The sequence below is a fragment of the Salvelinus namaycush genome, chromosome 9 (assembly GCF_016432855.1).
Source record: "Salvelinus namaycush isolate Seneca chromosome 9, SaNama_1.0, whole genome shotgun sequence".
Taxonomy (NCBI): domain Eukaryota; kingdom Metazoa; phylum Chordata; class Actinopteri; order Salmoniformes; family Salmonidae; genus Salvelinus; species Salvelinus namaycush.
In genome coordinates this window covers 18105078-18130260 of record NC_052315.1, presented here as the reverse complement: position 1 = coordinate 18130260, position 25183 = coordinate 18105078, and the positions used below count along the sequence as shown (strand labels likewise).

Genomic DNA, 25183 nt, shown 5'->3' with positions numbered 1-25183 from the left:
GTTGACCTGTTGGCTTTAGACACCCTGCCAAGCTTAGTGAAAACATTAACTCTACAACTGCGACTTTTAGAAAGACCAGAAATACTTTATTTTTGTATTCCGACTCAAGTTTGGAGTCTCCTTGTGCTAGTGTTTTCTGTGGTTTGTAGCTCTCTCAATCTTATCGTTGGACTGTGATTCTTGAAGTAGCCAGGTCTTGGGACGAGGGGAGGCAGAGCAGGCAGCTTTGCTTGCGTTTTCAAGATTTGTAAGTAGATATATTTCCTAACGGCTTTGTTTTTGCTACGCAGTTTCATTCTGTGAAATAAAATGGGGTTCTTCAATTCGTTTTTTCAATTTCCTGTGTGGGGGTGAACGGTTGGAGTGGGTAGATACAGGTAATTGACAAAATAAAGAAAACAGGTGAGTAAATGAGGAATACAAGGTATATTGAAATCAGATGCTTCCACACAGGTGTGATTCCTGAGTTAATTAAGCAATTAATATCCCATCATGCTTAGGGTCATGTATAAAAATGCCCAGTTGCCCATTATTTTGGCTACCATGGCTAGAAGAGATCTCAGTGACTGAAAGAGGGATCTCAAAGGAGCATAGGGGGTTTAAAGTGTGTGCGTGCGTGCGTGTGTGAGTGTGAGTGTGTGTGTGAGTCACCAGATCTCAACCCAATTGAACACTTATGGGAGATTCTAGAACGGTGGCTGAGACAGTGTTTTCCACCATCAACAAAACACCAAATTATGGCATTTCTTGTGGAAGAATGGTGTCGCATCCCTCCAATAGAGTTCCAGACACTTGTAGAATCTATGCCAAGATGCATTAAAGCTGTTTTGGCAGCTTGTGGTAGCCCAATGCCCTATTAAGACACTTTGTTGGTGTTTCCTTTATTTTGGCAGTTACCGATAACTCGTCCTGTAAAATCAATAAAACATATCAGCACATTAACTCACTTTAATCACCTTAACAAAGCGTTAATGGGACATTCACCGAGCTGGAAAATGAAACTCCAAGACAATCCTTTAAAAATATAACCCACAATACTTTTATTGCCATTAAATGTCACTGACAAAAGTTTACAAAATGATGAGAATCACTCAGATTTGACAGATCGCACGTGTACACCCAATTAATGTTCGATTCGTTCCAGCATAAAATAAGAGTTTGGAAAATGAGAAAACACTAGTTTGTCAGGGATGTTCAGTTTTGCCCCAGTTAGAGGTATGGTATGGCTCAATGATTGTCATTGAAACCATCAGCTGGTTTCAGAGAGAGCTCCAGGTGTTGAGTCTGTCTGTGTTCTCTACACCCTCCTGAGCACCTCTAAAGAAATGACATTCAAGTTCTTTTTTCCCTCAAATTCAAATCAGAACTGACCGATTGAGCGATACCAGTGAAGTTCAAGTTTGACACTGAAGCTGAGATACAGTACGCACACGCACATTATTTTCTTAACATGTATTGGCAAATAAAATAATGGACAGACAAAAAAAAAGATAAAGTATACAATGTTCCCATGTTCGAAAAATGGTTATGCATAAATATAGCCCAGGCTGTGGGAACAGTGCAGTAACCTTGGATGTTCAGAGAGCAAAATCATAGTTGAGCATCAGAGATAGGTTACTAGACAGAAGCCACGTTTAAACCTGGTTCTAACATGCGTCCTTTGTTCTGATCTTGTCCTCATTCTGATTGGGCCCACATTTTAGACAGGTGATTCAAAAGACTCATTGTGAACTGATTTTAATCAGATCTTATAAGTGTAAACGGACAAGATCGGCACAAGATCAGGACAGGATCGGGACGAGATCGGGACTAAGGATGTATGTTAGCGGCAGGTATAAACAGGGCTAGGGACACTCACTGCCAGAGTGAGCGATAGATGGCCATGTTGAGTTTGCATTGATCCTATAGGCTTGTTACAGTGTCAACATCACGATAGAGAGACAAACTGTAGAGTGGGAATGCTACTATAGCAGTGTGTTTTGGTCTCTGACACTCAATCCAACCAGGTCCCAGATCTGTTTGTGCTATGGTTGTTGCACAAACTGATCTGGGATCAGGCTACTGGCAATCCGCACCCACTAACCGACAGCATTATGAGCTCAGAGACTACAGTATGAGCTGAGAAGGACAATGATAGGTACAGTGTTCTAATCTACTGCATGATCACAAAATGGATGCCACTCTAGGATTTGATTTGATCTTTTCTTTTCTGTGCAAACAAAGCCACCAGCACTTTAAGGCATTCAATCTTGGGCAGCCTTGACGCTTTTAAAAACAACACAAAAAACATCTACATTTCACTTAAAAATATACAATTACATTTTCAAGAAGCAAGTTCGATAATATTGGTTTTCAGCATTAAGACATTACAAAAGACATACAAACATGAAACATAAAACCTAGTAAGAATGACAGTTTTTGCTATTTTTTTTGTACATCATGTAAGAGACGGAATTGTTTAGCACCTTTTTCTCTGAGAAAAAAAGAATTGTGAGCTGATGGATGCTTGTTTTCAGTGAGTTTTGGTGTTCACCTGTGTGTTTGTGCCCGCATTTATGTGTGTTCTGTAAAAATCCCAAACGTTACCTGTCTGTTGTGGTAACGTTGTTATGTACCATTGAGGTTGTTACAGTATGTTTAGTCTCCAGCTATGTTTCTCTATGGGCTGCAGTTGGTTCAGCCATCCAATAAGTTCCCACTACCAGTCAGAATGCCAGCTCTCAGAAAAGCTTCAAAATAAAGTTCTGACTAAAGCCGAATCCCTCAGGACCTGTTTGCTGCGTTTCTAAGCAAAATCTCCCTGATTAAATTCAAAGAGCAGTTTCAGTGCATGATATAAAACTGCAGCACCACTAGTACAATGTCCTGGCAGTCTTTTGGAGAGAGAACTTGAGGTAGTAATCACCCCTAACCACTGAGCTAGGATCAGAGTACCCTACCCGCGATTCCCACCATAACCATTAGGGAGATAAAACAATATCTGATCCTGGACCAGTGATTAGGGGCGGCCTCTACCTCCTCTTCTGTCTCTGAGACACTGGACATGGTTCATGCTGAGGGACAGTGTGGCCCTCTCCTGGCCGGAGGCAGCATTACAACAGCGTTGTATGGTGAGTGGAGGACATGAGTGAGACGCATTGAGGTAACAGAACGCGGGCCGGCAGCACATGCCATCACACCAGAAGGTCCCTGCTTACCGATGGTGATTTACTCCTAGAGTTGTATACTATGCATGATGACCAACTCTCCATTACTGTTAAACCTGACATGTGTAAATGTTGCAGTCCTTCGTGTGAAGTTTTTTGACAGTACAATACATTAAATGACACAGAATACTGAGTAGGGCGAAGCATGACCTCTATCCCCAGTGTTGTGATTTCACAGAGATTACAGACAGGCGAGGGACTGCTTGGACCACCATTCACCAACACATACCCTTATATCTCTTTTTGCAAATCAGATACCTTTCCACATCATCATAAGATTGTCCTACACACGCTCAGATTGTCCCCCCCCCCCCACTTTATAGCACATTCTTTAGCATTTCAACAATTTTCAGCTTTTTTGTGCATCTTCTTCCATTTCTACTTCATCCCAGAGGTTCATGGATTCGAAGGCATGAATCGATTCTCGTCAGCCATTTTGTGTGTAAAATCTAAAATGGCAGGGGTTTGTGGTCCAAGCACTGCACACCTTTCTGTAATCTCCTCCACTCGTTCTCCAAGTAGAATACAGATGTAGGATCTTAATTTGATCACTCCTTTGTTGCTGGAAATGTTCCTGCACAGCAGGAAATGCAAACTTGTAGTATATTTGATAGTATATCAATTTCCAATTTGAAATTCCAGACTTGATTTGCCCTAACAAAAACATTATCAACCCCTACAAAAATGCCCATTAATTATAATCCACATAATAATTCACATTTCCTGTTGCTGTATAATTATTTTCCTGCTGTAGCAAACTGGCTCAAATTAAGATCTTACATCTATAGGAGGGGTGGGTCTGGGGTGGGCAGATACAGTAAGTAGGGCAAGGCGGGGTGTGGGTAGTCAGGGTAACAAAATAAAATACTTGACAATTAAAAAGTGGTGGTTGGGCTGGTTGACTCAGTCTTTCAAAGCACCCTACCCCAATTTGTTGGATGGTCCTGGGGTTAAGGTCAAAGATCAGAGGGGTCATTATAAGGTTAGTCCAGGGGCGGTAAGGAAGGAGGTTAGGGTGGGTTGGAGTGCTTGCAGCTCAGTTCAGGTGGACGTGCAGCTTGATGCGCAGGGCGTCTCCTATCTCTCCCAGCAGGTAGTCGCTGTCATGTTCATCCTCCAGCTGTCGGAGGCGCCGCGGTCCGAACAGGGGCAGACTAGCGATCTCCAAGCGGTAGGAGCCAGGAGGAGGTGGCTTCCTGCCCAACCTCAGCACGCTCTTCCCATTGTGACGCTCCAGCAGGCGGAAGTGCTCGCCCTGGTTGCCGTGGGTGATGACGTAGCGCACATGGTGCTCCAGGGGCTCCAGGGCGGGCAGCAGCTCCAGCAGGGGTTCCTTGTTGTGCAGCGAGGCCAGGCTCAGGTTCATGGGGATGGACTCCTGGGTGTCTAGGCTGGCCATGCTCACCTCCTGGGGAGATGAGGGAGGAGAGGGTCAGCACATAGCAACATAACAAAAAACATACATACACACAACATACACATTTATAACCTGTAGATTTGAGAAGGAGTGAGAAACTTCAAAATAGCAGAAAAAGAGAAGAGGAAAGAGAGTAGCAATAGCACCTTCAGGTCGTTGTCTCTAGCAGCGTGACGTCTGTGTCGGCCCTTCTTGCCGACGTCTCCGTTGATCTTACATTCGTAGCAGGCCTCTGGAGACAAACTGTCCTCATCATCTCCCTCTGAGCTAAACTGGTCCTGGAAGCCCTGACCTGAAATACAATGACTGGGGAGACAACAGAAAGAGAGAGAGAAGTCAGGACTCACAGTAGAACTCACAGTAGAACACATTCCTTAACACGAAGAGATACTCTTTCTTGTGGAGAAAATAAGTGTGCCTGTATAAACAGTGTTGTGTTGTATGAGGTTCCAAAGACATTTTTGTGCTGTGACCAACCTAAAGCTTTTGAAGTCTTTAAGATATTTTAGATTTTTTAAAATCTTCACCCAATAAGTGAATAAAACCAATGGTTGTAACCAAGACCAAGTTGAGCCATTAACCCATAAGGAATCAGCCACAACCCTTTGGGGAAACCCTGGTGTAAGTCAGTCAGTCAATGTAAGGCTAAGTCTCCCATCCACTCACCCCTGTCCAGCCCTGTAGTACCCTCCAGGACAGCCACACAGGTATCCTCCGTCTGTGTTGGAGCAGCCGAAGCTGCAGGGGTTACTGCCCATGGAACACTCATTGACATCCTGGCACCCACCCCCTCCCAGCTCAAAGTCAAAACCGGATGGACACACACACTTAAAGCTGCCCAGGGTGTTGTAGCAGGAGGCCGAGCCACACACAGACACACCTGAACACTCGTTCTCATCTACAGAGAGAAAGAAAGAGAGAAAGATAGATTGATGGGTCAAAATGAGTAAAAGACAAGCCTAAGCATGATGTGCACACGGTATCAGATTTAGTTGATTGATGCAGATACTTGGTAAATTAGGTCCTGAATTGAGATTATGACACACATAGAGGACAGCTCCTGTGTCTCAATACTGGGCAGTGACATATCTTGTGGCCGTATGCACCCCTTGAAGCAAAAAGTGTTTAAGTAAGTGACTGGTCTTGTGACTGGTGTCCGTCTGTCCCACTCACCCACACACTGGTTCCACTGGTAGTGTTGCACATAGCCCTGAGGACAGCCACAGCGGAAACCTCCCATCATGTTCTGACAGCCGTGCTGACAGCGATGGTTACTACCACACTCATCCACATCTGAAGGAGAGGTCATAGACATGGGGAAGTTAGACATTCCATAAGGCATTTTGGGTTAAAACTTGCAAAAGTTGGTGGAGTGTATGTGTGTGCTTATGGCGGGGAGTGTGTGTCTGCTTATGGCGGGGAGTGTGTGTGTGCTTATGGCGGGGAGTGTGTGTGTCTGCTTATGGCGGGGAGTGTATGTGTGTGCTTATGGCGGGGAGTGTATGTGTCTGCTTATGGCGGGGAGTGTGTGTGTGTGCTTATGGCGGGGAGTTGAGTGTATGTGTGTGCTTATGGCAGGGAGTTGAGTGTATGTGTGTGCTTATGGCGGGGAGTGTATGTGTCTGCTTATGGCGGGGAGTGTGTGTGTGTGCTTATGGCGGGGAGTGTATGTGTGTGCTTATGGCAGGGAGTTGAGTGTATGTGTGTGCTTATGGTGGGGAGTTGAGTGTATGTGTGTGCTTATGGCAGGGAGTGTATGTGTGTGCTTATGGCGGGGAGTGTATGTGTGTGCTTATGGCGGGGAGTGTGTGTGTCTGCTTATGGCGGGGAGTGTATGTGTGTGCTTATGGCGGGGAGTGTATGTGTGTGCTTATGGCGGGGAGTGTATGTGTGTGCTTATGGCGGGGAGTGTGTGTGTCTGCTTATGGCGGGGAGTGTATGTGTCTGCTTATGGTGGGGAGTGTGTGTGTCTGCTTATGGCGGGGAGTGCATGTGTCTGCTTATGGTGGGGAGTGGAGTGTATGTGTCTGCTTATGGTGGGGAGTGTATGTGTCTGCTTATGGTGGGGAGTGTGTGTTTCTGCTTATGGTGGGGAGTGTGTGTGTCTGCTTATGGTGGGGAGTGTGTGTGTCTGCTTATGGTGGGGAGTGTGTGTGTCTGCTTATGGCGGGGAGTGTGTGTGTCTGCTTATGGTGGCGAGTGTGTGTGTCTGCTTATGGCGGGGAGTGTATGTGTCTGCTTATGGCGGGGAGTGTATGTGTCTGCTTATGGTGGGGAGTGTGTGTGTCTGCTTATGGCGGGGAGTGTATGTGTGTGCTTATGGCGGGGAGTGTATGTGTGTGCTTATGGCGGGGAGTGTATGTGTGTGCTTATGGCGGGGAGTGGAGTGTATGTGTCTGCTTATGGCGGGGAGTGTGTGTGTCTGCTTATGGTGGGGAGTGTGTGTGTCTGCTTATGGCGGGGAGTGTATGTGTGTGCTTATGGCGGGGAGTGGAGTGTATGTGTCTGCTTATGGCGGGGAGTGTGTGTGTCTGCTTATGGCGGGGAGTGTGTGTGTGCTTATGGCGGGGAGTGTGTGTGTCTGCTTATGGCGGGGAGTGTGTGAGTGTGTGCTTATGGTGGGGAGTGTGTGTGTCTGCTTATGGCGGGGAGTGTGTGTGTCTGCTTATGGCGGGGAGTGTGTGTTTCTGCTTATGGTGGGGAGTGTGTGTGTCTGCTTATGGTGGGGAGTGTGTGTGTCTGCTTATGGCGGGGAGTGTGTGTTTCTGCTTATGGCGGGGAGTGTGTGTGTCTGCTTATGGTGGGGAGTGTGTGTGTCTGCTTATGGTGGGGAGTGTGTGTGTTTCTGCTTATGGTGGGGAGTGTGTGTGTCTGCTTATGGTGGGGAGTGTGTGTGTCTGCTTATGGCGGGGAGTGTGTGTTTCTGCTTATGGCGGGGAGTGTGTGAGTGTGTGCTTATGGCAGGGAGTGTGTGTGTGTGTCTGCATGCGTGCTTGTGTGTTGGATCCTTACCTTCACACTCCAAGCCAGTGGTGTCCAGAGAAAAGCCTTTCCCACAGTCACAGTTGAAGCTGCCGGGAGTGTTGACACAGGAGGCTCTGGAGCCACACACACTGTTCTGCCCATTACACTCATTGTTGTCTACGAGAGATGAAGATACACATTCATGAGATTTCATTCCAAAAAAATGTTGGGTTCAAATTAAGTGCAAGTGAGGTGCTTAGGGGAACTACCAGCTCTAAGTCTAAGGGTCCTTTAACTTTTCTAGGTAGTAGAATTGTCCAAAACAAAGTGTGTATCTTGTTCATGGCCACTCACCGATGCAGGCGGTCTGGTGCTGGGTGAAGCCTGCAGGACACTTGCATGTAAACCCTCCGATGGTGTTGACACACAGGAACTGACAGTTGTGCTGCTTGGTGGAACACTCATCCAGATCTGGAATTGAGGGGTAAAAATATGGATTTGTTAATATATTGCGAGCCTACCAGACGAGCTGAATGTCTTATATGTTCGCTTCATGAAAAGCAACACCGAACCATGCATTAGAGCACCAGCTGCCCTGGATGACTGTGTGATCCCGCTCTCCGTAGCCGATGTGAGTAAGACCTTTAAAGAGGTCAACATTCACAAGGCCGTGGGGCCAGACCGAATACCAGGATGTGTACTCAGAGCATGCGCTGACCAGCTGGCAGGTGTCATCACTAACATTTTCCCTGACCCAGTCTGTAATAACTTAATGTTTCAAGCAGACCACCAAAGCCCCTGTGCCCAAGAACGCCAAGGTAACCTGTTTAAATGACTATCGCCTCGTAACATTCACATCTGTAGCCATGAAATGCTTTGAAAGGCTGGTCATGGCTCACATCAACACCATCATCCCAGACACCCTGGACCCACTCCAATTTGCATACCGCCCCAACAGATCCACAGATGACGCAATCTTTACTCCACTCCACACTGCCCTCTCCCACCTGGACAAGGGGAACACCTATGTGAGAATGCTGTTCATTGACTACAGCTCAGTGTTCAACACCATAGTGCCCTCCAACCTCATCACTAAGCTCAGGTCCCTAGGACTGAACACCTCCCCCTGCAACTGGATCCTGGACATCCTGGACAAAGATTTGGCATGGGCCCACAGATCCTCAAAAAGTTCTACAGCGGCACCATTGAGAGCATCTTGACTGGCTGCATCACCGCCTGGTATGGCAACTGCTTGGCGTCCGACTGATAGGCACAACAGATGGTAGTGTGTACGGCCCGGGACATCACTAGGGCCAAGCTCCCTGCCATCCAGGACCTCTATAGCAGGCTCCAGCCAACCAAGTCATAGACTGTTCTTTCTGCTACCGCATGGCAAGCGGTACCGATGCACCAAGTCTGGAACCAACAGGACCCTGAACAGCTTCTAACTTTTCTAGTGTTAGCATTTTTCTATTATTTCAATTTTTTTCTCTTAACATTGTTGACAAAGGGCCCGTAAGTAAGCATTTCACTGTTAGTCTACACCTGTTGTTTAAGAAGCATGTGACAAATAATATTAGATTTGATTTGACCCACCTTTGCAGGTCTTTCCGTCAGGCTGCATGGTGTATCCTCTGGGGCAGGAGCACAGGTAGCTGCCCTCTGTGTTCTTACACAGGAAGTTACAGGGCTTGGGAGATGCGGAACACTCATCCATATCTGAAAAAACAACAGGAAACAGTAGTAAGTAATATGATCAGAATGAGGGCCATTTCTACCCCGGGGCAGGATGGTTTGGTCCAAGGCCCAGTAAGAGAGAGAGAGATGGGTCATACCAATGCAGGAGGTGCCGGTGAAGTCGGTGGTATAACCCACGTTGCAGTGGCAGCGGAACGATCCGATGGTGTTGATGCACTGGCCGTTCTTACACAGGTTTGGCATCACTGTGCACTCATTGATGTCTGCAACAACAGTAGGCAAGGAGGTTAGACAAACACACACACACACATCCCTATCTCCTTTAACATTTACTATCACCCTTCCTCAACCCATTCTCACATCCTCTCCCCTCTCTAACCTCTGCCGTCGGTGGTGTACCCGGGTCCCAGTGGGCACATCCTCTTGTACTGCACTGTGCCAGGCAGAGGGCAGAGCTCACACTGGGGTCCCCAGCCACGTCCGAGGTTGCAGCAGCACTCAGATTTGGTGACACTGTTCCTATTGGTGGAGCCCCGCTGACACATAGTCTGGAGCACCTCGGTGAAACAGAAGCCCTGTCGGTTGTCTGTATGGGTGGAGGGAGGAGAGAGAGATGAGTCAGCAATATGCAGGAGCTGTATATCAAATGTGTGTGTGGAAGGGGTGATTCATTCTTTCATTATTTTGTTTTGATGTGGTTACATTGAAATTGCATGGATGGGTTGTGCATCCTTCTGCAGAATCCTTTGAGGTGATATGCTCACCGATACACTCCGTTCCGGTGGAGCTGGGCTGGAAGCCCTCATTGCACACACAGCGGTAGCTTCCCACTGTGTTCTCACAGCGCCCGTTCTTACAGATGCCAGGCTTTGCACGACACTCATTCAGGTCTGCCAGGGGGAGGAGGATGAAAGATGAGAGGAGAGGAAGATGAGAGAGAAGAGAGGGGGCGAAGGAGAAGAGGGGAGAAGATGAGAGAAGACAAGTGTGAAATAAAATGTAATCATTTTCAAGAAGTGGCCTACTTCTCTCCTGCAGTGTGTGTGTCTTTGTGTGTCTTTGTGTGTATGTGTGTGTGTGTGTGTGTGTGTGTGTGTGTGTGTGTGTGTGTGTGTGTGTGTGTGTGTGTGTATGACTCACCCATGCAGCCCTCTCCGTCAGGTCTGCGCTGCATGCCAAGGGGGCAGATACACATAAAGGTGCCAATCAGGTTCTTACAGGACATGCCCTTGGACTCACAGTCATCCAGCCCCTCTGAACACTCATCCTGGTCTGGAGAGAGAAAGACGGAGATAGAGAGAGATAGAGAGTGAGATATAGAGAGTGAGAAATAGAGAGAGTGAGAGATAAAGAGTGAGAGATAGAGAGTGATATATATATAGAAAGATATAGAGTGAAATATATATATATAGAGATATAGAGTGAGATATAGAGAGTGAAAGATAGTGATATACTGTATATATATATAGAGAGAGTGAGAGATATAGTGAGAGTTAGAGATATTGAGAGAGTGGGTGAGAGAAAGAGAGAGAGAGAGAGGGAGAGAGAGAGAGACTCCTGTGTGGAGGTAGGTTATGGCGCGTCCCCTCACCTCTGCACATGCGGTGGTCGTCTCGCAGCACGTAGCCCGAGGGACACATGCACTCGTACGAACCAAAAGTATTGACACAGCGGAAGGCACACAGCAGGGGGTTCAGAGAACACTCGTTGATATCTGGGGAGAGAGAGAGCGAGAGAGAGAGAGGGAAAGAGAGAAAGGGAGAGAGATGAGTACATGAGCATTCTATCATACAAGACAAATTGTAGAATCTGGAGTCTCTTGTCAAAGACTCCAGCCACCCTAGTCATAGACTGTTCTCTCTGCTACCGCATGGCAAGCGGTACCAGAGCGCCAAGTCTAGGTCCAAGAGGCTTCTAAACAGCTTCTACCCCCAAGCCATAAGACTCCTGAACATCTAATCAAATGGCTACCCAGACCATTTGCATTGCCCCCCTCTTTTACGCCGTTGCCACTCTCTGTTATTATCTATGCATAGTCACTTTAATAACTCTACCTACATGCACATATTACCTCAATTACCTTAAAAAACTGGTGCCCCCGTAGATTGACTCTGTACCGGTACCCCCTGTATATAGCCTCGCTATTGTTATTTTACTGCTGTTCTTTAATTATTTGTTCCTTTTATTTCTTATTCATATTTTTTAAACTGCATTGTTGGTTAGGGGCTTGTAAGTAAGCATTTCACACCTGTCTACACCTGTTGTATTCGGCGCATGTGACTAATATAATTTCGATTTGATGGTATATCATAAGCATTTGTAATTTTCCATGTATAACGTTAAGTGAAAGGTCAAAGGTCAGTGGTTATATGATGTCAAATACCTTCACAGGTCATCATAGGTCCGGGTTCGAAGCCTTCATGACAGGAGCACTCAAAGCCTCCCAACACGTTAGTACAGGTCCCGTTACCACAGGGGTTCCCTATAGAGCACTCATCAGTGTCTGGGGTGGGAGAGGGAGGAGGGGAGGAAGAGGAAGGAGGGGGAGAGGGGGGAGGAAGAGGAAGGAGGGGGAGAGGGCAGTAATGTTAATTAATTTGGCCTCAGGTATTATGACCTCTGACAAGAATGTCCTCTTGAAGGACAGTAAATGTAATCATCAACATCATCGGTTTATCTGTAAAAAATTGTAACCTGCACTTGTAGGCTGATGACTGTCGTGTAAGTGGACACCCCCACGGTTTCTTTCTGAGCTACAGTCTGCATTCATTTCTTTACAGAAAATCTTTGTTGAACTGAAATTGGTGCTGAATGCAGTTGAAACTAAGTGTATGTTGTTTTCCAGAACATTTAAACATTTATCTGATGATTTAGGCATATGTACTTTGGATGGTGCCCACATTAATTATGTCCCTGCTTATTAATATCTGGTCATCTGGATAGACGAAAAGCTGTCTTTTAAAAAGATATTGATGAGTTAGTTAATAAGTTGAGAATAAAAATGGACTTCTTGTCACGTTCCTGACCTGTTTTCTGTTGTTTTGTATGTGTTTAGTTGGTCAGGACGTGAGCTGGGTGGGAATTCTATGTTGTGTGTCTAGTTTGTCTGTTTCTATGTCCAGCCTAATATGGTTCTCAATCAGAGGCAGATGGTAATCGTTGTCCCTGATTGAGAATCATATATAGGAGGCTTGTTTTGTGTTGGGATTTTGTGGGTGTTTGTTACCTGTCTCTGTGTTTGTGTTCTGCACCAGATAGGTCTGTATCGGTTTTGCACATTTGTTATTTTGTATGTTGTTTGTAGTGTTTCACTTGTTCTTGTATTAAACATGTTGAACACTAGCCGCGCTGCACTTTGGTCCTCTCCTTCACCTATGGAAGAAAGCCGTTACAGAAACACCCACCAAACCCGGACCAAGCAGCGTGGCAACGGGCAGCAGCAACAGCAGCAGCGGTACAAGGAGGAATGGACATGGGAGGAGATTCTGGACGGAGAAGGACCCTGGGCAGAGCCAGAGGAGTGTCGCCGTCCCAAAGCGGAGCTGGAGGCATCAAAAGCGGAGAGGCGGCATTATGAGGCGCTTGCAAGGCAGAGTGGCTGGAAACCCGAGAGGCTCACCCAAAAATTTCTTGGGGGGGGGGGGGGGGGGGGGCTAAAGGGGAGTGTGGCGAAGCCGGGTTGGATACCTGAGCCAACTCCCCGGGCTTACCGTGGAGTGAGAGGGCGTCGTACTGGTCAGACACCGTGTTATGCGGTAAAGCGCACGGTGTCCCCAGTACGCGTGCTTAGCCCAGTGCGGGCTATTCCACCTTGCCGCACTGGGAGGGCTAGGTTGGGCATCGAGCCGGATGTCATGAAGCCGGCCCAACGTATCTGGCCTCCAGTACGTCTCCTCGGGCCAGCGTACATGGCACCAGCCTTACAGGTGGTGTCCCCGGTTCGCCTGCATAGCCCAGTGCGGGTTATTCCACCTCGCCGCACTGGCAGGGCTACGGGGACCATTCAACCTGGTAGGGTTGGAGAGGCTCGGTGCTCAAGAGCGCGTGTCCTCCTTCACGGTCCGGTATATCCGGCGCCACCTTCCCGCCCCAGACCAGTACCACCAGTGCCTACACCACGCACCAGGCTTCCAGTGCATCTCCAGAGCCCTGTTCCTCCTCCCCGCACTCGCCCTGAGGTGCGTGCCCTCAGCCCGGTACCTCCAGTTCCGGCACCACGCACCAGGCCTACTGTGCGCCTCAGCAGGTCAGTCGGCCGTCTGCTCAACGCCGCCTGCACTGCCTGTCTGCCCAGCGCCGTCTGAGCTGCCTGCCTGCCCAGCGCCGTCTGAGCCATCTGTCTGCCCAGCGCCGTCTGAGCCATCTGTCTGCCCAGCGCCGTCTGAGCCATCTGTCTGCCCAGCGCCATCTGAGTCATCCGTCTGCCACGAACCATTAGAGCCGCCCGTCTGTCCCGAGCCATTAGAGCCGCCCGTCAGTCAGGAGCCGCTAGAGCCGTCCGTCAGTCAGGAGCTGCCAGAGACGCCAGCCAGTCAGGAGCTGCCAGAGACGCTAGCCAGTCAGGAGCTGCCAGAGACGCCAGCCAGTCAGGAGCTGCCAGAGACGCCAGCCAGTCAGGAGCTGCCAGAGACGCCAGCCAGTCAGGAGCTGCCAGAGACGCCAGCCAGGAGCTGCCAGAGACGCCAGCCAGGAGCTGCCAGAGACGCCAGCCAGTCAGGAGCTGCCAGAGACGCCAGTCAGGAGCTGCCAGAGACGCCCTACAGTCATGAGCTGCCCTCCAGTCATGAGCTGCCCTCCAGTCATGAGCTGCCCTCCAGTCATGAGCTGCCCTCCAGTCATGAGCTGCCCTCCAGTCATGAGCTGCCACTCAGTCCGGAGCTGCCACTCAGTCCGGAGCTGCCACTCAGTCCGGAGCTGCCACTCAGTCCGGAGCTGCCACTCAGTCCGGAGCTGCCACTCAGTCCGGAGCTGCCATTAGTCCGGAGTTGCCCCTCTGTCCTGAGCTACCTCTCTGTCCTGAGCTACCTCTCTGTCCTGAGCTACCTCTCTGTCCTGAGCTACCTCTCTGTCCTGAGCTACCTCCTAAATCATGTGGGGGCCTTGGGGAGGATTCTTAGGCCAAGGTCGTGGGCGAGGGTCGCCACTCAAAGGACGCTAAGGAGGGGGACAAAGACAGTGGTGGAGTGGTGTCCTCGTCCTGCGCCGGAGCCGCCACCGCGGACAGATGCCCACCCAGACCCTCCCCTTGAGTTTTAGGGGTGCGCCCGGAGTTCGCACCTTGAGGGGGGGGTTCTGTCACGTTCCTGACCTGTTTTCTGTTGTTTTGTATGTGTTTAGTTGGTCAGGACGTGAGCTGGGTGGGAATTCTATGTTGTGTGTCTAGTTTGTCTGTTTCTATGTCCAGCCTAATATGGTTCTCAATCAGAGGCAGATGGTAATCGTTGTCCCTGATTGAGAATCATATATAGGAGGCTTGTTTTGTGTTGGGATTTTGTGGGTGTTTGTTACCTGTCTCTGTGTTTGTGTTCTGCACCAGATAGGTCTGTATCGGTTTTGCACATTTGTTATTTTGTATGTTGTTTGTAGTGTTTCACTTGTTCTTGTATTAAACATGTTGAACACTAGCCGCGCTGCACTTTGGTCCTCTCCTTCACCTATGGAAGAAAGCCGTTACACTTCTTGTATAGAAATAGCTCATGCCTCTCGTTAAATAGCAGAAAGCAAATCATTCCGATCTTCCCAGTTCTAGACTATGGTGACATCATCTATATGAATTCAGCTGCCACTACATTAAAGCCTTTAGATTCAGTTTATCACAGTGCACTACAGTTTATTACAGGCGACAGGTTCCGTACACATCACTGCATTCTGTATCAGAAAATTGGCTGGCCATCAGTGAAGTCACGTAGGTTGATTCATTGATACCTTTTTATGTATAAGGCTCTCTTACAAAAACTTCTGCAGTACCTAGCTAACATCATTGCTAACCTTTAGACGTACATGTTACCATACCCGGTCTCAGGGATGGCTAACTCTGGAGACCTCTTTGTTAGGTAAATCAGCTTTTAGTTTCTTTGCATCCCATGTATGGATCAATCTACAGAGTTCCCTACAACTAGATGTACCGGTGCCTCTCGGGCAGTTCAAATTGTTGATTGGGGACCTCTTTGCTGAGGAATGTGATTGTTTCTCTTAAGTGTATTTTGTAATTTTGTATAGTTGTATTATGTTGTATTTGTCAATTGTGTAAATGCAGGACTCCCTTGTAAAATAGACATTGGTCTCAATAGGACCCCCTGCTAAAATAAAGATTTAAAAAAATCTTCATCCCCCAATAGGGATCAGCTCACCAACACAGTTGACCCCGGTGTAGTCCAGGTTGTACCCGAAGGGACACTCGCAGCGGAACGATCCATCCGTGTTGATACAGACACCGTTCTGACAGACGCCTGGGTTGTCCAGACACTCATTCATATCTACAGAAAGACAGATGAGGACAGTTTATTGACCAGAGAGTTTTGGCATGGGGTCATCAAAGAGCTGATGCAGTTGAGGGGTGGCCCAGTCTGTCACTCACCCTCACGGGCGTCCCCTCGTCCAGGCAAGGCTCCATGGCCGTAGGGACACAGGCTGTCAAAGGCCGCTGGAGACACAAGGAGACAGAGGTCAGAGGTTAGATCTACGGACTGATAACAAGACAGGATCATTTTGGTTTAGCTCATATCAACTGGCTTGAGTTGAAGAATGCATTTTTATCACTACATTGACTGGAAAAGTACTGTGTGTGTGTGTGGAACGTGTCGTGTGTGTGACTCACCCTCGCTCTCACGTGGGCACAGCTCGCAGGGGTCTCCCCAGCCCTCGCCTGGCATCTTGCTGCAGCAGCACTTGGCCTTGGTGGTGTTGAAGGCTTTGGGTACAGAACACTTGCCAGACTCAAAGCGGGTGAAGCAGAAGCTCTCTCTAGTATCTGCAGGGGTTGCAAACAACCAAGTCAGGAGGAGAGTAGACAATTGACTACCACCAGTGAGGCTGAGACAGTATAAAAAAGGTTATTACTTTTTGGCCACACTAGAAAGAACACAAGTGCTGTGACTAACAAATCTGAGACTATATTTCCACAATTGTACTCTCTAACATAGCCATTTAGTGACTACTTGCAGGGTTCTCTCCCTCACCAAAGCAGCGGCGTCCATTGTCAGACAGAACGAAGCCATTCTGGCAGATACACTGGAAGCTTCCTGGGGTGTTGGTGCATGTGCCAAACTGGCAGATATTTGGCTCCACCTCACACTCATTGATATCTGGGAGTAGAGAGGGAGGAGAAGAGGGATGACAGGAGGGAGAGGGGATGAGTTTCAAACTCCAAGGCCAGATGGTGTATGGGTGTATGTGTGTGTATAAACGTGTCACCCCAACAGTGCACAAGGCTATACGGCCGTTACACATACGGCTGTATGTGTGTGTGTTGGACCAGATGGATGGTCATTGACACCCTGATGTGTAGTTGTGAGCATATTATGGCTCTAGCTGTGTGAGCAGGTGGGATCAGTATGTACAGAAGTCATGGAGTCATGTTCCTTGTGGTGGTCCAGTGTGTGTGTGTGTGTGTGTGTGTGTGTGTGTGTGTGTGTGTGTGTGTGTGTGTGTGTGTGTGTGTGTGTGTGTGTGTGTGTGTGTGTGTGTGTGTGTGTGTGTGTGTGTGTGTGTGTGTGTGTGTGTGTGTGTGTGTGAAGGAGACTCCTACCTATACACTGGTCGTTCTGGACCTCGTATCCAGCTGGGCAGATACAGCGGAAGGATCCGTCCAGGTTCTGACAGATTCCAGGAGAGCAGGTCCCAGGAAGACTCACACATTCATTGATATCTGACAAACGACAGCGGTACACTCCTCACTAGAAATACCCTACAGCTCACACACACCAACGCAGGATCAGACATACATTAAAACAAATACTTGATTTAGCTTGGAGTTTGCACTTTTTTGGACTATTCCATTGGTTCCATTGTACAGGGCAAACTAATGCAAGCGTGGGTCAAGTATTTTAAATTATTTGACATAGAATATGTATTTGCCCCTGGTCTGCCTGGAAGTTGACTTGACTTACCAACACAGTTCTTTCCGTCTAGGGTGAGTTCGTAGCCTTCCTGACAGAGACACTGGAAGGAGCCCAGGCCGTTGATACACTGGCCATTCCTACACACCTGACCCACCAACGCACTGCACTCATCAATGTCTGGAAAGTGAATAGAGAATATTTCATCTAATCATTCAAAATATGCTTCAAACATTTCTCCTTTACACAATTGAAAGTGTTCCTTTTAACATTTAGCCTGAATTATTCCTAAAGGGTGGTAATATAATTATGTTCCAAGATGTGCGCTGGGATGTGATCGAGTACGTACCCATGCAGTCATTATTGTGCGTGAGCTCGAAGCCAGAGAAGCAGAGACAGTTGTAGGAGCCCACTGTGTTCTTACAAGTTCCGTTCCCACACGGCTGTCTGTCACACTCATCAATATCTGAGATGGAGAGAGACCAGGTGAGACTGAGATGAGTTCATTGAAACCAAACTATAGAGGATCTACTGTGTCTGCTATTGTAAGACTATTTAGTTTACTGGGACTCTTTACTTACCCATGCACATGGTCTGGTCGGCGGTAGCCTTGAATCCGTTGTGACAGAGACAGCGGTAGCTGCCCTGGGTGTCGATACACTCTCCGTGGCTACACACGTTAGGGATCTCCTGGCACTCGTTACGGTCTACACACATATATCATACACACTTTTTAGTTAATTTGTAATAAATTATCTAACTAGGAAGTTCCATGGAGATCAATAATCGGTTTTCCAAGGGAGACCAGGCCAAGAAGGCAGCTCCAGCATTAACTAACGTACTCGGGGAAATACATTACATGGGTCATTCACTTTGATATTTTAAGTAGAAATTCAGCACCAATATTGAATTTTAAAAGCATGTTATATATTGAAGCTCCCTTTAATATAGACCACATGGAGAATTCAATACATCTGGTTTGCTAAAGTGCCAAAATTCAGCATTGACTTCTAGGAAGATTTTAATCCACTTTAACCCCAACATTTCTCCAAGTTTTCACCATCTTTGTAAATCCCTAGTTATTTTGTTGCTTTGACAAAGTCATTTCTAAAGATAATTATTTATTTCATGTGATTAGTGATAAATGTACGTCTGTCCCTCATTTTAAGGTCAACCCTGTTACGTGAACTCTCATTTTAAGGTCAACCCTGTTACGTGAACTCTCATTTTAAGGTCAACCCTGTTACGTGAACTCTCATTTTAAGGTCAACCCTGTTACGTGAACTCTCATTTTAAGGTCAACCCTGTTACGTGAACTCTCATTTTAATATGGTGAAACTATTATTTTATTGTTTATCAAAAGAAACATTGGACATTTAAGGTTCTATTTTATTAACAAACCTAACCCAATGGTAAATCTAAGCGCTGACGATAGGGCTATAGATCCGGGGGTGTGTCAGAAACATTTTAGCTATTTTCATTGCAGGAATTATGAGCGCAATAGCTGGCGGTGACGCGAAAGGGCTGCGTTTTTATGAATAAATCAATTATAGGTGTGACGAGGGCTTGGCCACTCACTGGCCAATCAACGAGTTTCATGGCTTAATACTGCATGCCGTTGTCTCAAGTTCTGTAAGTTATTTGCGTTGTCATCAACTCCAATTAGGCTGCATGGGGGCACCGAATATTACCTTCCTAGTCCATTGTGGATTGATACAGTTTATTAAAAGGGGATGCTTCCAAACTTGATCTTTGGTGATGAAAGCCTTGGTGATTAAGATTTGATTCAAAGCGGTCTCACGAGCCAAACCCTTTATGATAGTGTTGACTACTTGGCAAATGCATTGGGCAGAAAAAACTGCCTTCATTGACAGGAGGGGAGGCTCTGCTTGGTTTGTGATCAAATGAAATGGGAAAAAAACAATTGTTTTTTATGTTTCTTAATACAAGGTTTACGGGCACAAAAAGAACATCTCTCTTGTTCCATGAGCGTATGGGCACTGTGCGTCACGGCTGGATAGGCTGCGCTTCCGCTGTCAAAATCCATGCTATAACCAACCAGGTTACCACTAAGACCAGTTTTTGGTTGGTCTTAAATAACCCAACAGCGCTGCCTGAAATTGGCACTTTGGCACGTTTTGCCACCCCTCACACCTAGCGCAAGCCAGATCATATAAGACAGGTACATTTCCAATCCTAGCGCTAGGATTCAAATACAGAAAAGCGCCATCTTAAACAGGTCGAAATCGCAAACTAGTGTGCGTTTGACAATTGCGCTGGCTCCACGCCAGCGGAAAATAGAACCCCTAATAGTAAAATCATAGTGTAAAAGCAGGTTATTCTTTTTGCACATTTTCTGGTGTTTTGTGGTGGAAAACTGAGCGGGTCGAGCAAAACATGTCAACCCTGTTACCCATAGATAGACAGGCTAGAAATGTTTTAACAATAAAAATGAAATTGCCACTCCCTGTTGCACACAACAAGCTTCCATTATTCCTCCTGTCACAAGGGGATTTATGGCCGATTTAGATCAAAGAATCCTCAACCCTGTTACGGTCAACCTGTTAAGATCTAAATTCTTGGCCCCCCTTAAATCTGGTGTCTCCACTCTTATTACTCAAAGAAAGAGCCTTCAACTATAAGGTGCTTTTTTGAGCTCTCCTAGCTTTGCCGTTGAGGAACTGAAGCAAGCACATTTGTAGTTTTTTGTTTGGAACACAGCCCTGAATCCCCAACATCACAAAATTACTGTTGTTGTTCACGCAATCCAAAAACGGTCCATTATAAATCCCAATCTGGGTCAGGTGGGCATCACTTGAAAGCTTATTCTATTGAAAACATGGCCAACTAAGTTATAAAATACGATATTATAGTGTTAGGCTTTCAAAAAGCACTTCAGACAAACAGATTGTAATTTTGGTATGCATAGAATGCAGTCATGAGTGCATTCAAGTGTATGTTCCGTGGCTAATTTTGTTCACAATATGACAGACAAAGGCTCATTATGTTCAGGACAACCCAGGGTATAACTCATGTCATCCTTGTAACTTTGGATCAAACATAGACATCATAAATGTTGATACTGTAAATTACATGAGTTTTAAAATATGGAAATTTGAACTGCACATTTGGACTCATGTGTGTGTGGTTTACTTGTATGACATCAAAGTGGTATTTAATATAATACCCAACATCTCATCTTTCAGATCACATCGACTCCTCTCGATTTACAGCATTTCCCTCACTCAGACAATAACAAATGTGCAAAAGTAGCCCAATTAGCAGGAGGAATGGGGCATCTTCTTGTCACGTCAGGTGCTCAAGTTTATAACAGCTGTCAGTCAAAACCCATACAGCGTTGTGAAGCGGAGAACCTGAGGTCTGACGTCATGTATAGCATGTTACTGTACAGCCACTAAGCTCTGACGTCATGTATAGCATGTTACTGTACAGCCACTAAGCTCTGACGTCATGTATAGCATGTTACTGTACAGCCACTAAGCTCTGACGTCATGTATAGCATGTTACTGTACAGCCACTGCGTTCCAATTAAGGTGCTTATCGATGACAAAATCTGCCATTTTCAACATATAAGGGCTGACAGGGGCTGTGAATAGGAAGGGCTAGGCACTTACTAAAATATTGATTTAACCTTTTTCATTTTAACATTCTCTTTATGACAGAATGTTAAAATTAGGTGAAATCAAACTTTTTTTCTGACAAATTCAGACCTCAAAAGGCACCGAATCTCAGTGTGTTTTCCCATTGACTAATAAACCATCTAACTCTCATACAATTACCTCTCAACAGGGAAAATCACTGTAGTACACGTCACTCATTAACCATTAACATATTCCCTCCAACCCCCTATTGTTCTGAGATGGTAAATTCCTGCTGCCTCTGGGCACAGAGTCTGGACTCACCCACGCAGGCCCCGCTGGGGGACAGCTTGAAGCCTGGCGAGCACTCGCAGCGGTAGCTCCCTGGGATGTTGATACAGTTGGCGTTGCGTTGGCACAGGTTGTCTCCACTGTTACACTCGTCAATATCTGGAGGGAAGAAAAACAAGAGCGGGCAACCGTCAGTCACAGTGGTCATAACTGTCTAGTAAAAGCCCAGTGTGAAGTCATTCAGAAGCTGAGGAGGACCAAACAGAACAGTGACAAGGTTGCTGGTTTGAATCCAAGCCAGGACTAGGTGAAAAATCTCTTCATGTGCCCTTGAGCAAGGCACTTAACCCTAATTGCTCCTGTAAATCTCTCTGGATAAGAGTGTCTGCTAAATGTAAGCGATTGTTTTGTATGTCAGAGATTATATATAGACTGAGTGTGAGTATGTGTGTGAGTATGTGTGTGAGTAGTTGCGTGTGTGTCTGAGACTTACCTTCACAGATGAGCAGTATATTGTTATAGCTGAAACCCATGGGACATTCACAGCGGAAGCTTCCTATCTGGTTGATACACACTCCGTTTGCACATATCCCCGGGATCTCTCGACACTCATCAATATCTGCAGAACAATACAGAAATATCATGCTATGTTAGCTACTCTTTCACTCACAAAGCCCCTTTCTACTCAAGTAAGTCTTCAAAAGCACAATTTACAATAGACACAGACATAGTGGTACCATAAAATTACAATAATGACGACAATATTGATCAGTTTATGTGTTGAGCAAGCAGTAGGCCATTATGACCTATTTGACCTCATGACCTTACCGATGGGCTTGCCTGTGTGGATATCTATGATGAACCCAGGAGCCTGGTTCCCACACAGTAACTGGTACTCCGCTGTGGGAGAGGACAAAACAACTGAGTGAACTTATGCACCAAGAACATATTAAGACCATATTAAGAACATATTAAGACCATATTAAGAACATATTAAGGGGCTGTACTGAAAGTGTTGGAGATAATATGTCTGCGTGTGTTCCAACTCACAGGTGGCAGGGGTAGGGCAGGCTTCACAGGGCTTGTTCCAGGCCTTGCCCACGTTGTAGGCACAGCAGCACATCTTCTTGGTCATGTTGAACGACAGCTCGTTCTCACACGTGTCGTTAAAGTTGCGGTAACACACACTCTTCCTCATATCTGTGATGTCACCAGAGAGAGAGTTGAGAATGACTCACCATAAATACACAACTCAATAACTGTTTAGAATCCATTATAGTTTATAAACCATTAGTAAACTGTTTATTCACATATATACAGTACTGTATATGCACCACCCAGTGTGGTCTGACTCACCCATGCAGTTGTTTCCTCCGTTGACCTGCATGTACTCAGGAGGACACACGCAGGTATAGTTCCCCAAGGTGTTGTAGCAGGTACCAGGGCCACAGATTCCAATGTGGGCTGTGCACTCATCGATATCTAGACACACACAAACAGACAATATAGACAGTTACCCACAGTACCTACATAATACCCCTCTAACTGTACAGTACTGAATAAGTACCCAACTTACAGACAGTACAGACATAACAGCTACCCCTCTTACAGACAGTATTGACATCTGACCCCTCTGCGACCTTTGCCCTCTTACCCTCGCAGATGCGTGTCTCCTCGTTGAGGTAGTAGCCTGCAGGGCACTCGCACTGGAAGCTGCCGAAGGTGTTGACACAGTTACCACCCTGGCACAGGCCTGGCAGCTCCTGACACTCATCAATGTCTTGTGGGGCAGAGAGAGTCCGGTTTAGTTTGTTGGGACATACTCCAATGCAAACAGAGGAATAATAAGATCAGGACGAGTAGAAGAATAGGACAGAGAGGATGTCTTACCTTCTAGGATGACAGTGATGGGGTTGGGTCTGAAGCCCTCTCCTCCAGGACACAGTGTCTTGTACTCAGCTATAGACCAAAAAATACCACGAAACATCAAACTAGCACAACATACCCTCAAAAACACAAGTGGAATTGGGCACGATTAGCTCAGATAGGTTTTCCCCCGTATTTTTCAAAAAGAAAATGTCTGTCATGTTTTGGTTCGACCAAGCTTTATTGTACGTACTGGAGTTGATTGGGGGGCAGAGTTCACAGGGGTTTCCCCAGGCTCCTCCCAGGGAGCAGCAGCAGGAGGCGCGGGTGACGCCCACGCCGATCTCAGCGCTGCAGGAGATGCCCCCGTCGCCGCGAGCCAACGTATCCAGGAAACAGTTGCCCACTCGCGTGTCTGAGAGGAGGGAAAGAAACTATTGTTACACTTACACCCATCAACACCTTCTGCCAATCATTCATTGGCTGAGGTGTCTTCATCTCCATGGCTACGAGACATTAGCATTGCTCTGATGCCAGTTGTCTAGTACTTACCCACACAGCCCACTCCAGTAGGGTTGAGCTCGAAGTCAGGAGGGCAGTTACACAGGTAGCTTCCGGGTGTGTTCACACACAAGCCATTGATGCAGTTCACAGGGTCCGCACACTCGTTAATGTCTGGAACACACACGCACAGAGCCAGAAACACACACTTTATGACCAACACTAAATAACACACATAGAGTCACACACAAACACTGTAACACGACACATACACTCGATGAAAGCTATGCTCTCAGACTGTGAAAGGACTTGAGGAAGCAGAAAGACCCCTGTTAATATGTGGGATGCCAGATTGGGCTGGTATAGAGTGATGCTGTGGCAGAGTTGTCAGTGTGTGGTAGAGGGTGTGTGTTTCTCACCAGTGCAGTTTCCTCCGCTGCGGTCCAGCTCGTATCCGTCGTCGCACACACACCGGAACATCCCCGGTAGATTCTGACACGTTCCAAACACACAGATGTTCTGGAAGTTACATTCGTCAATATCTACCGAATGAAAACACAGAGAGGATCAGTCAGGATCTATGGTGATAAAATGAATCACAGGGTGAAAAAGAAGAGTGTGTCATTCTGACCCTGGCAGGCCTTGCTGTCCTCGGTGGGGGTGAAGCCCATCTCACACTCGCAGCGGTAGCCCCCCGGAGCGTTCAGACACTGGCCGTTCTCACACAGGTTCACGTTGTCAGCACACTCATCCATATCAGAACAGGAGAAGCCGTCCCCGTTGAAGCCCTCCTTGCAGGCACAGCGGTAGGAGCCGGGGGTGTTGACACAGTCTGCATTGAGATTGCAGTTGTGCTCCTCAGTGGAACACTCATCCACGTCTATGGGGAGAGAGAAGGGTCAAACAAGAGTGGAGTCACAGTCAGGGTCAGCCATTATCAATGGAGACCCTGGAGAAATTAGGGTTAAGTGCCTTCCTCAAGGGCACATTGGCATATTTTTCACCTCGTCGGCTCTGGGATTCAAACTAGCAACCTTTCAGTTACTGGCCCAACACTCTAACTGCTAGGCTACCTGCCGCCTAGTGGTCACATCTCCTGGTCATAGAGAGCTGAACAGAGGAATTCGTTTTTTTCCCAGGCCAGCACTATAGTGTACTCACCTACACACTTGATGCCGTCTCCCACCCATCCGTCACGACAGCGACACTTGAAGCTCCCGGGAACGTTGAGACAGGCAGCATGCATGTCACAGTTGTGAGCCCCAATCTCACACTCATCGATATCTGGAAGAAATAAGAAAGAGATCAATAGAGGAAAAGACATCAAATGTTAGTTCCTCTCTCCTTCTGTCTGTACCCTGGTTTATACCTCACAGTCTCTACCCTGGTTTATACCTCACAGTCTGTACCCTGGTTTATACCTCACAGTCTCTACCCTGGTTTATACCTCACAGTCTCTACCCTGGTTTATACCTCACAGTCTCTACCCTGGTTTATACCTCACAGTCTCTACCCTGGTTTATACCTCACAGTCTCTACCCTGGTTTATACCTCACAGTCTGTACCCTGGTTTATACCTCACAG

The 25183-nt window shown here is 47.0% G+C and overlaps 1 protein-coding gene across 1 annotated transcript in view; it reads right to left on the bottom strand.

Annotated features, from left to right (window-relative positions):
* Positions 1-1015: 1015 nt before the first annotated feature.
* Positions 1016-25183, bottom strand: part of fbn2b (fibrillin 2b) — an 88575-nt gene continuing 64407 nt past the window's right edge. Inside the window, exons 31-63 of the mRNA XM_039000341.1 lie at positions 24761-24883; positions 24231-24479; positions 24019-24141; positions 23651-23773; positions 23352-23513; positions 23123-23191; positions 22887-23012; positions 22589-22714; positions 22283-22432; positions 22061-22132; positions 21726-21851; positions 21266-21391; positions 17924-18049; positions 17692-17808; positions 17394-17522; positions 17033-17152; positions 16464-16589; positions 16103-16255; positions 15863-15928; positions 15636-15761; positions 11669-11788; positions 10877-10999; positions 10426-10557; positions 10050-10175; positions 9665-9871; positions 9423-9548; positions 9184-9306; positions 7942-8058; positions 7636-7764; positions 5797-5916; positions 5290-5521; positions 4770-4929; positions 1016-4614 (exon numbers count right to left, since the gene is read on the bottom strand). Coding sequence (XP_038856269.1) covers positions 4243-4614; positions 4770-4929; positions 5290-5521; positions 5797-5916; positions 7636-7764; positions 7942-8058; positions 9184-9306; positions 9423-9548; positions 9665-9871; positions 10050-10175; positions 10426-10557; positions 10877-10999; positions 11669-11788; positions 15636-15761; positions 15863-15928; positions 16103-16255; positions 16464-16589; positions 17033-17152; positions 17394-17522; positions 17692-17808; positions 17924-18049; positions 21266-21391; positions 21726-21851; positions 22061-22132; positions 22283-22432; positions 22589-22714; positions 22887-23012; positions 23123-23191; positions 23352-23513; positions 23651-23773; positions 24019-24141; positions 24231-24479; positions 24761-24883 — 4625 coding nt within the window. The 3' untranslated portion in view covers positions 1016-4242. The remainder of the gene's footprint in view (positions 4615-4769; positions 4930-5289; positions 5522-5796; positions 5917-7635; positions 7765-7941; positions 8059-9183; positions 9307-9422; positions 9549-9664; positions 9872-10049; positions 10176-10425; positions 10558-10876; positions 11000-11668; positions 11789-15635; positions 15762-15862; positions 15929-16102; positions 16256-16463; positions 16590-17032; positions 17153-17393; positions 17523-17691; positions 17809-17923; positions 18050-21265; positions 21392-21725; positions 21852-22060; positions 22133-22282; positions 22433-22588; positions 22715-22886; positions 23013-23122; positions 23192-23351; positions 23514-23650; positions 23774-24018; positions 24142-24230; positions 24480-24760; positions 24884-25183) is intronic.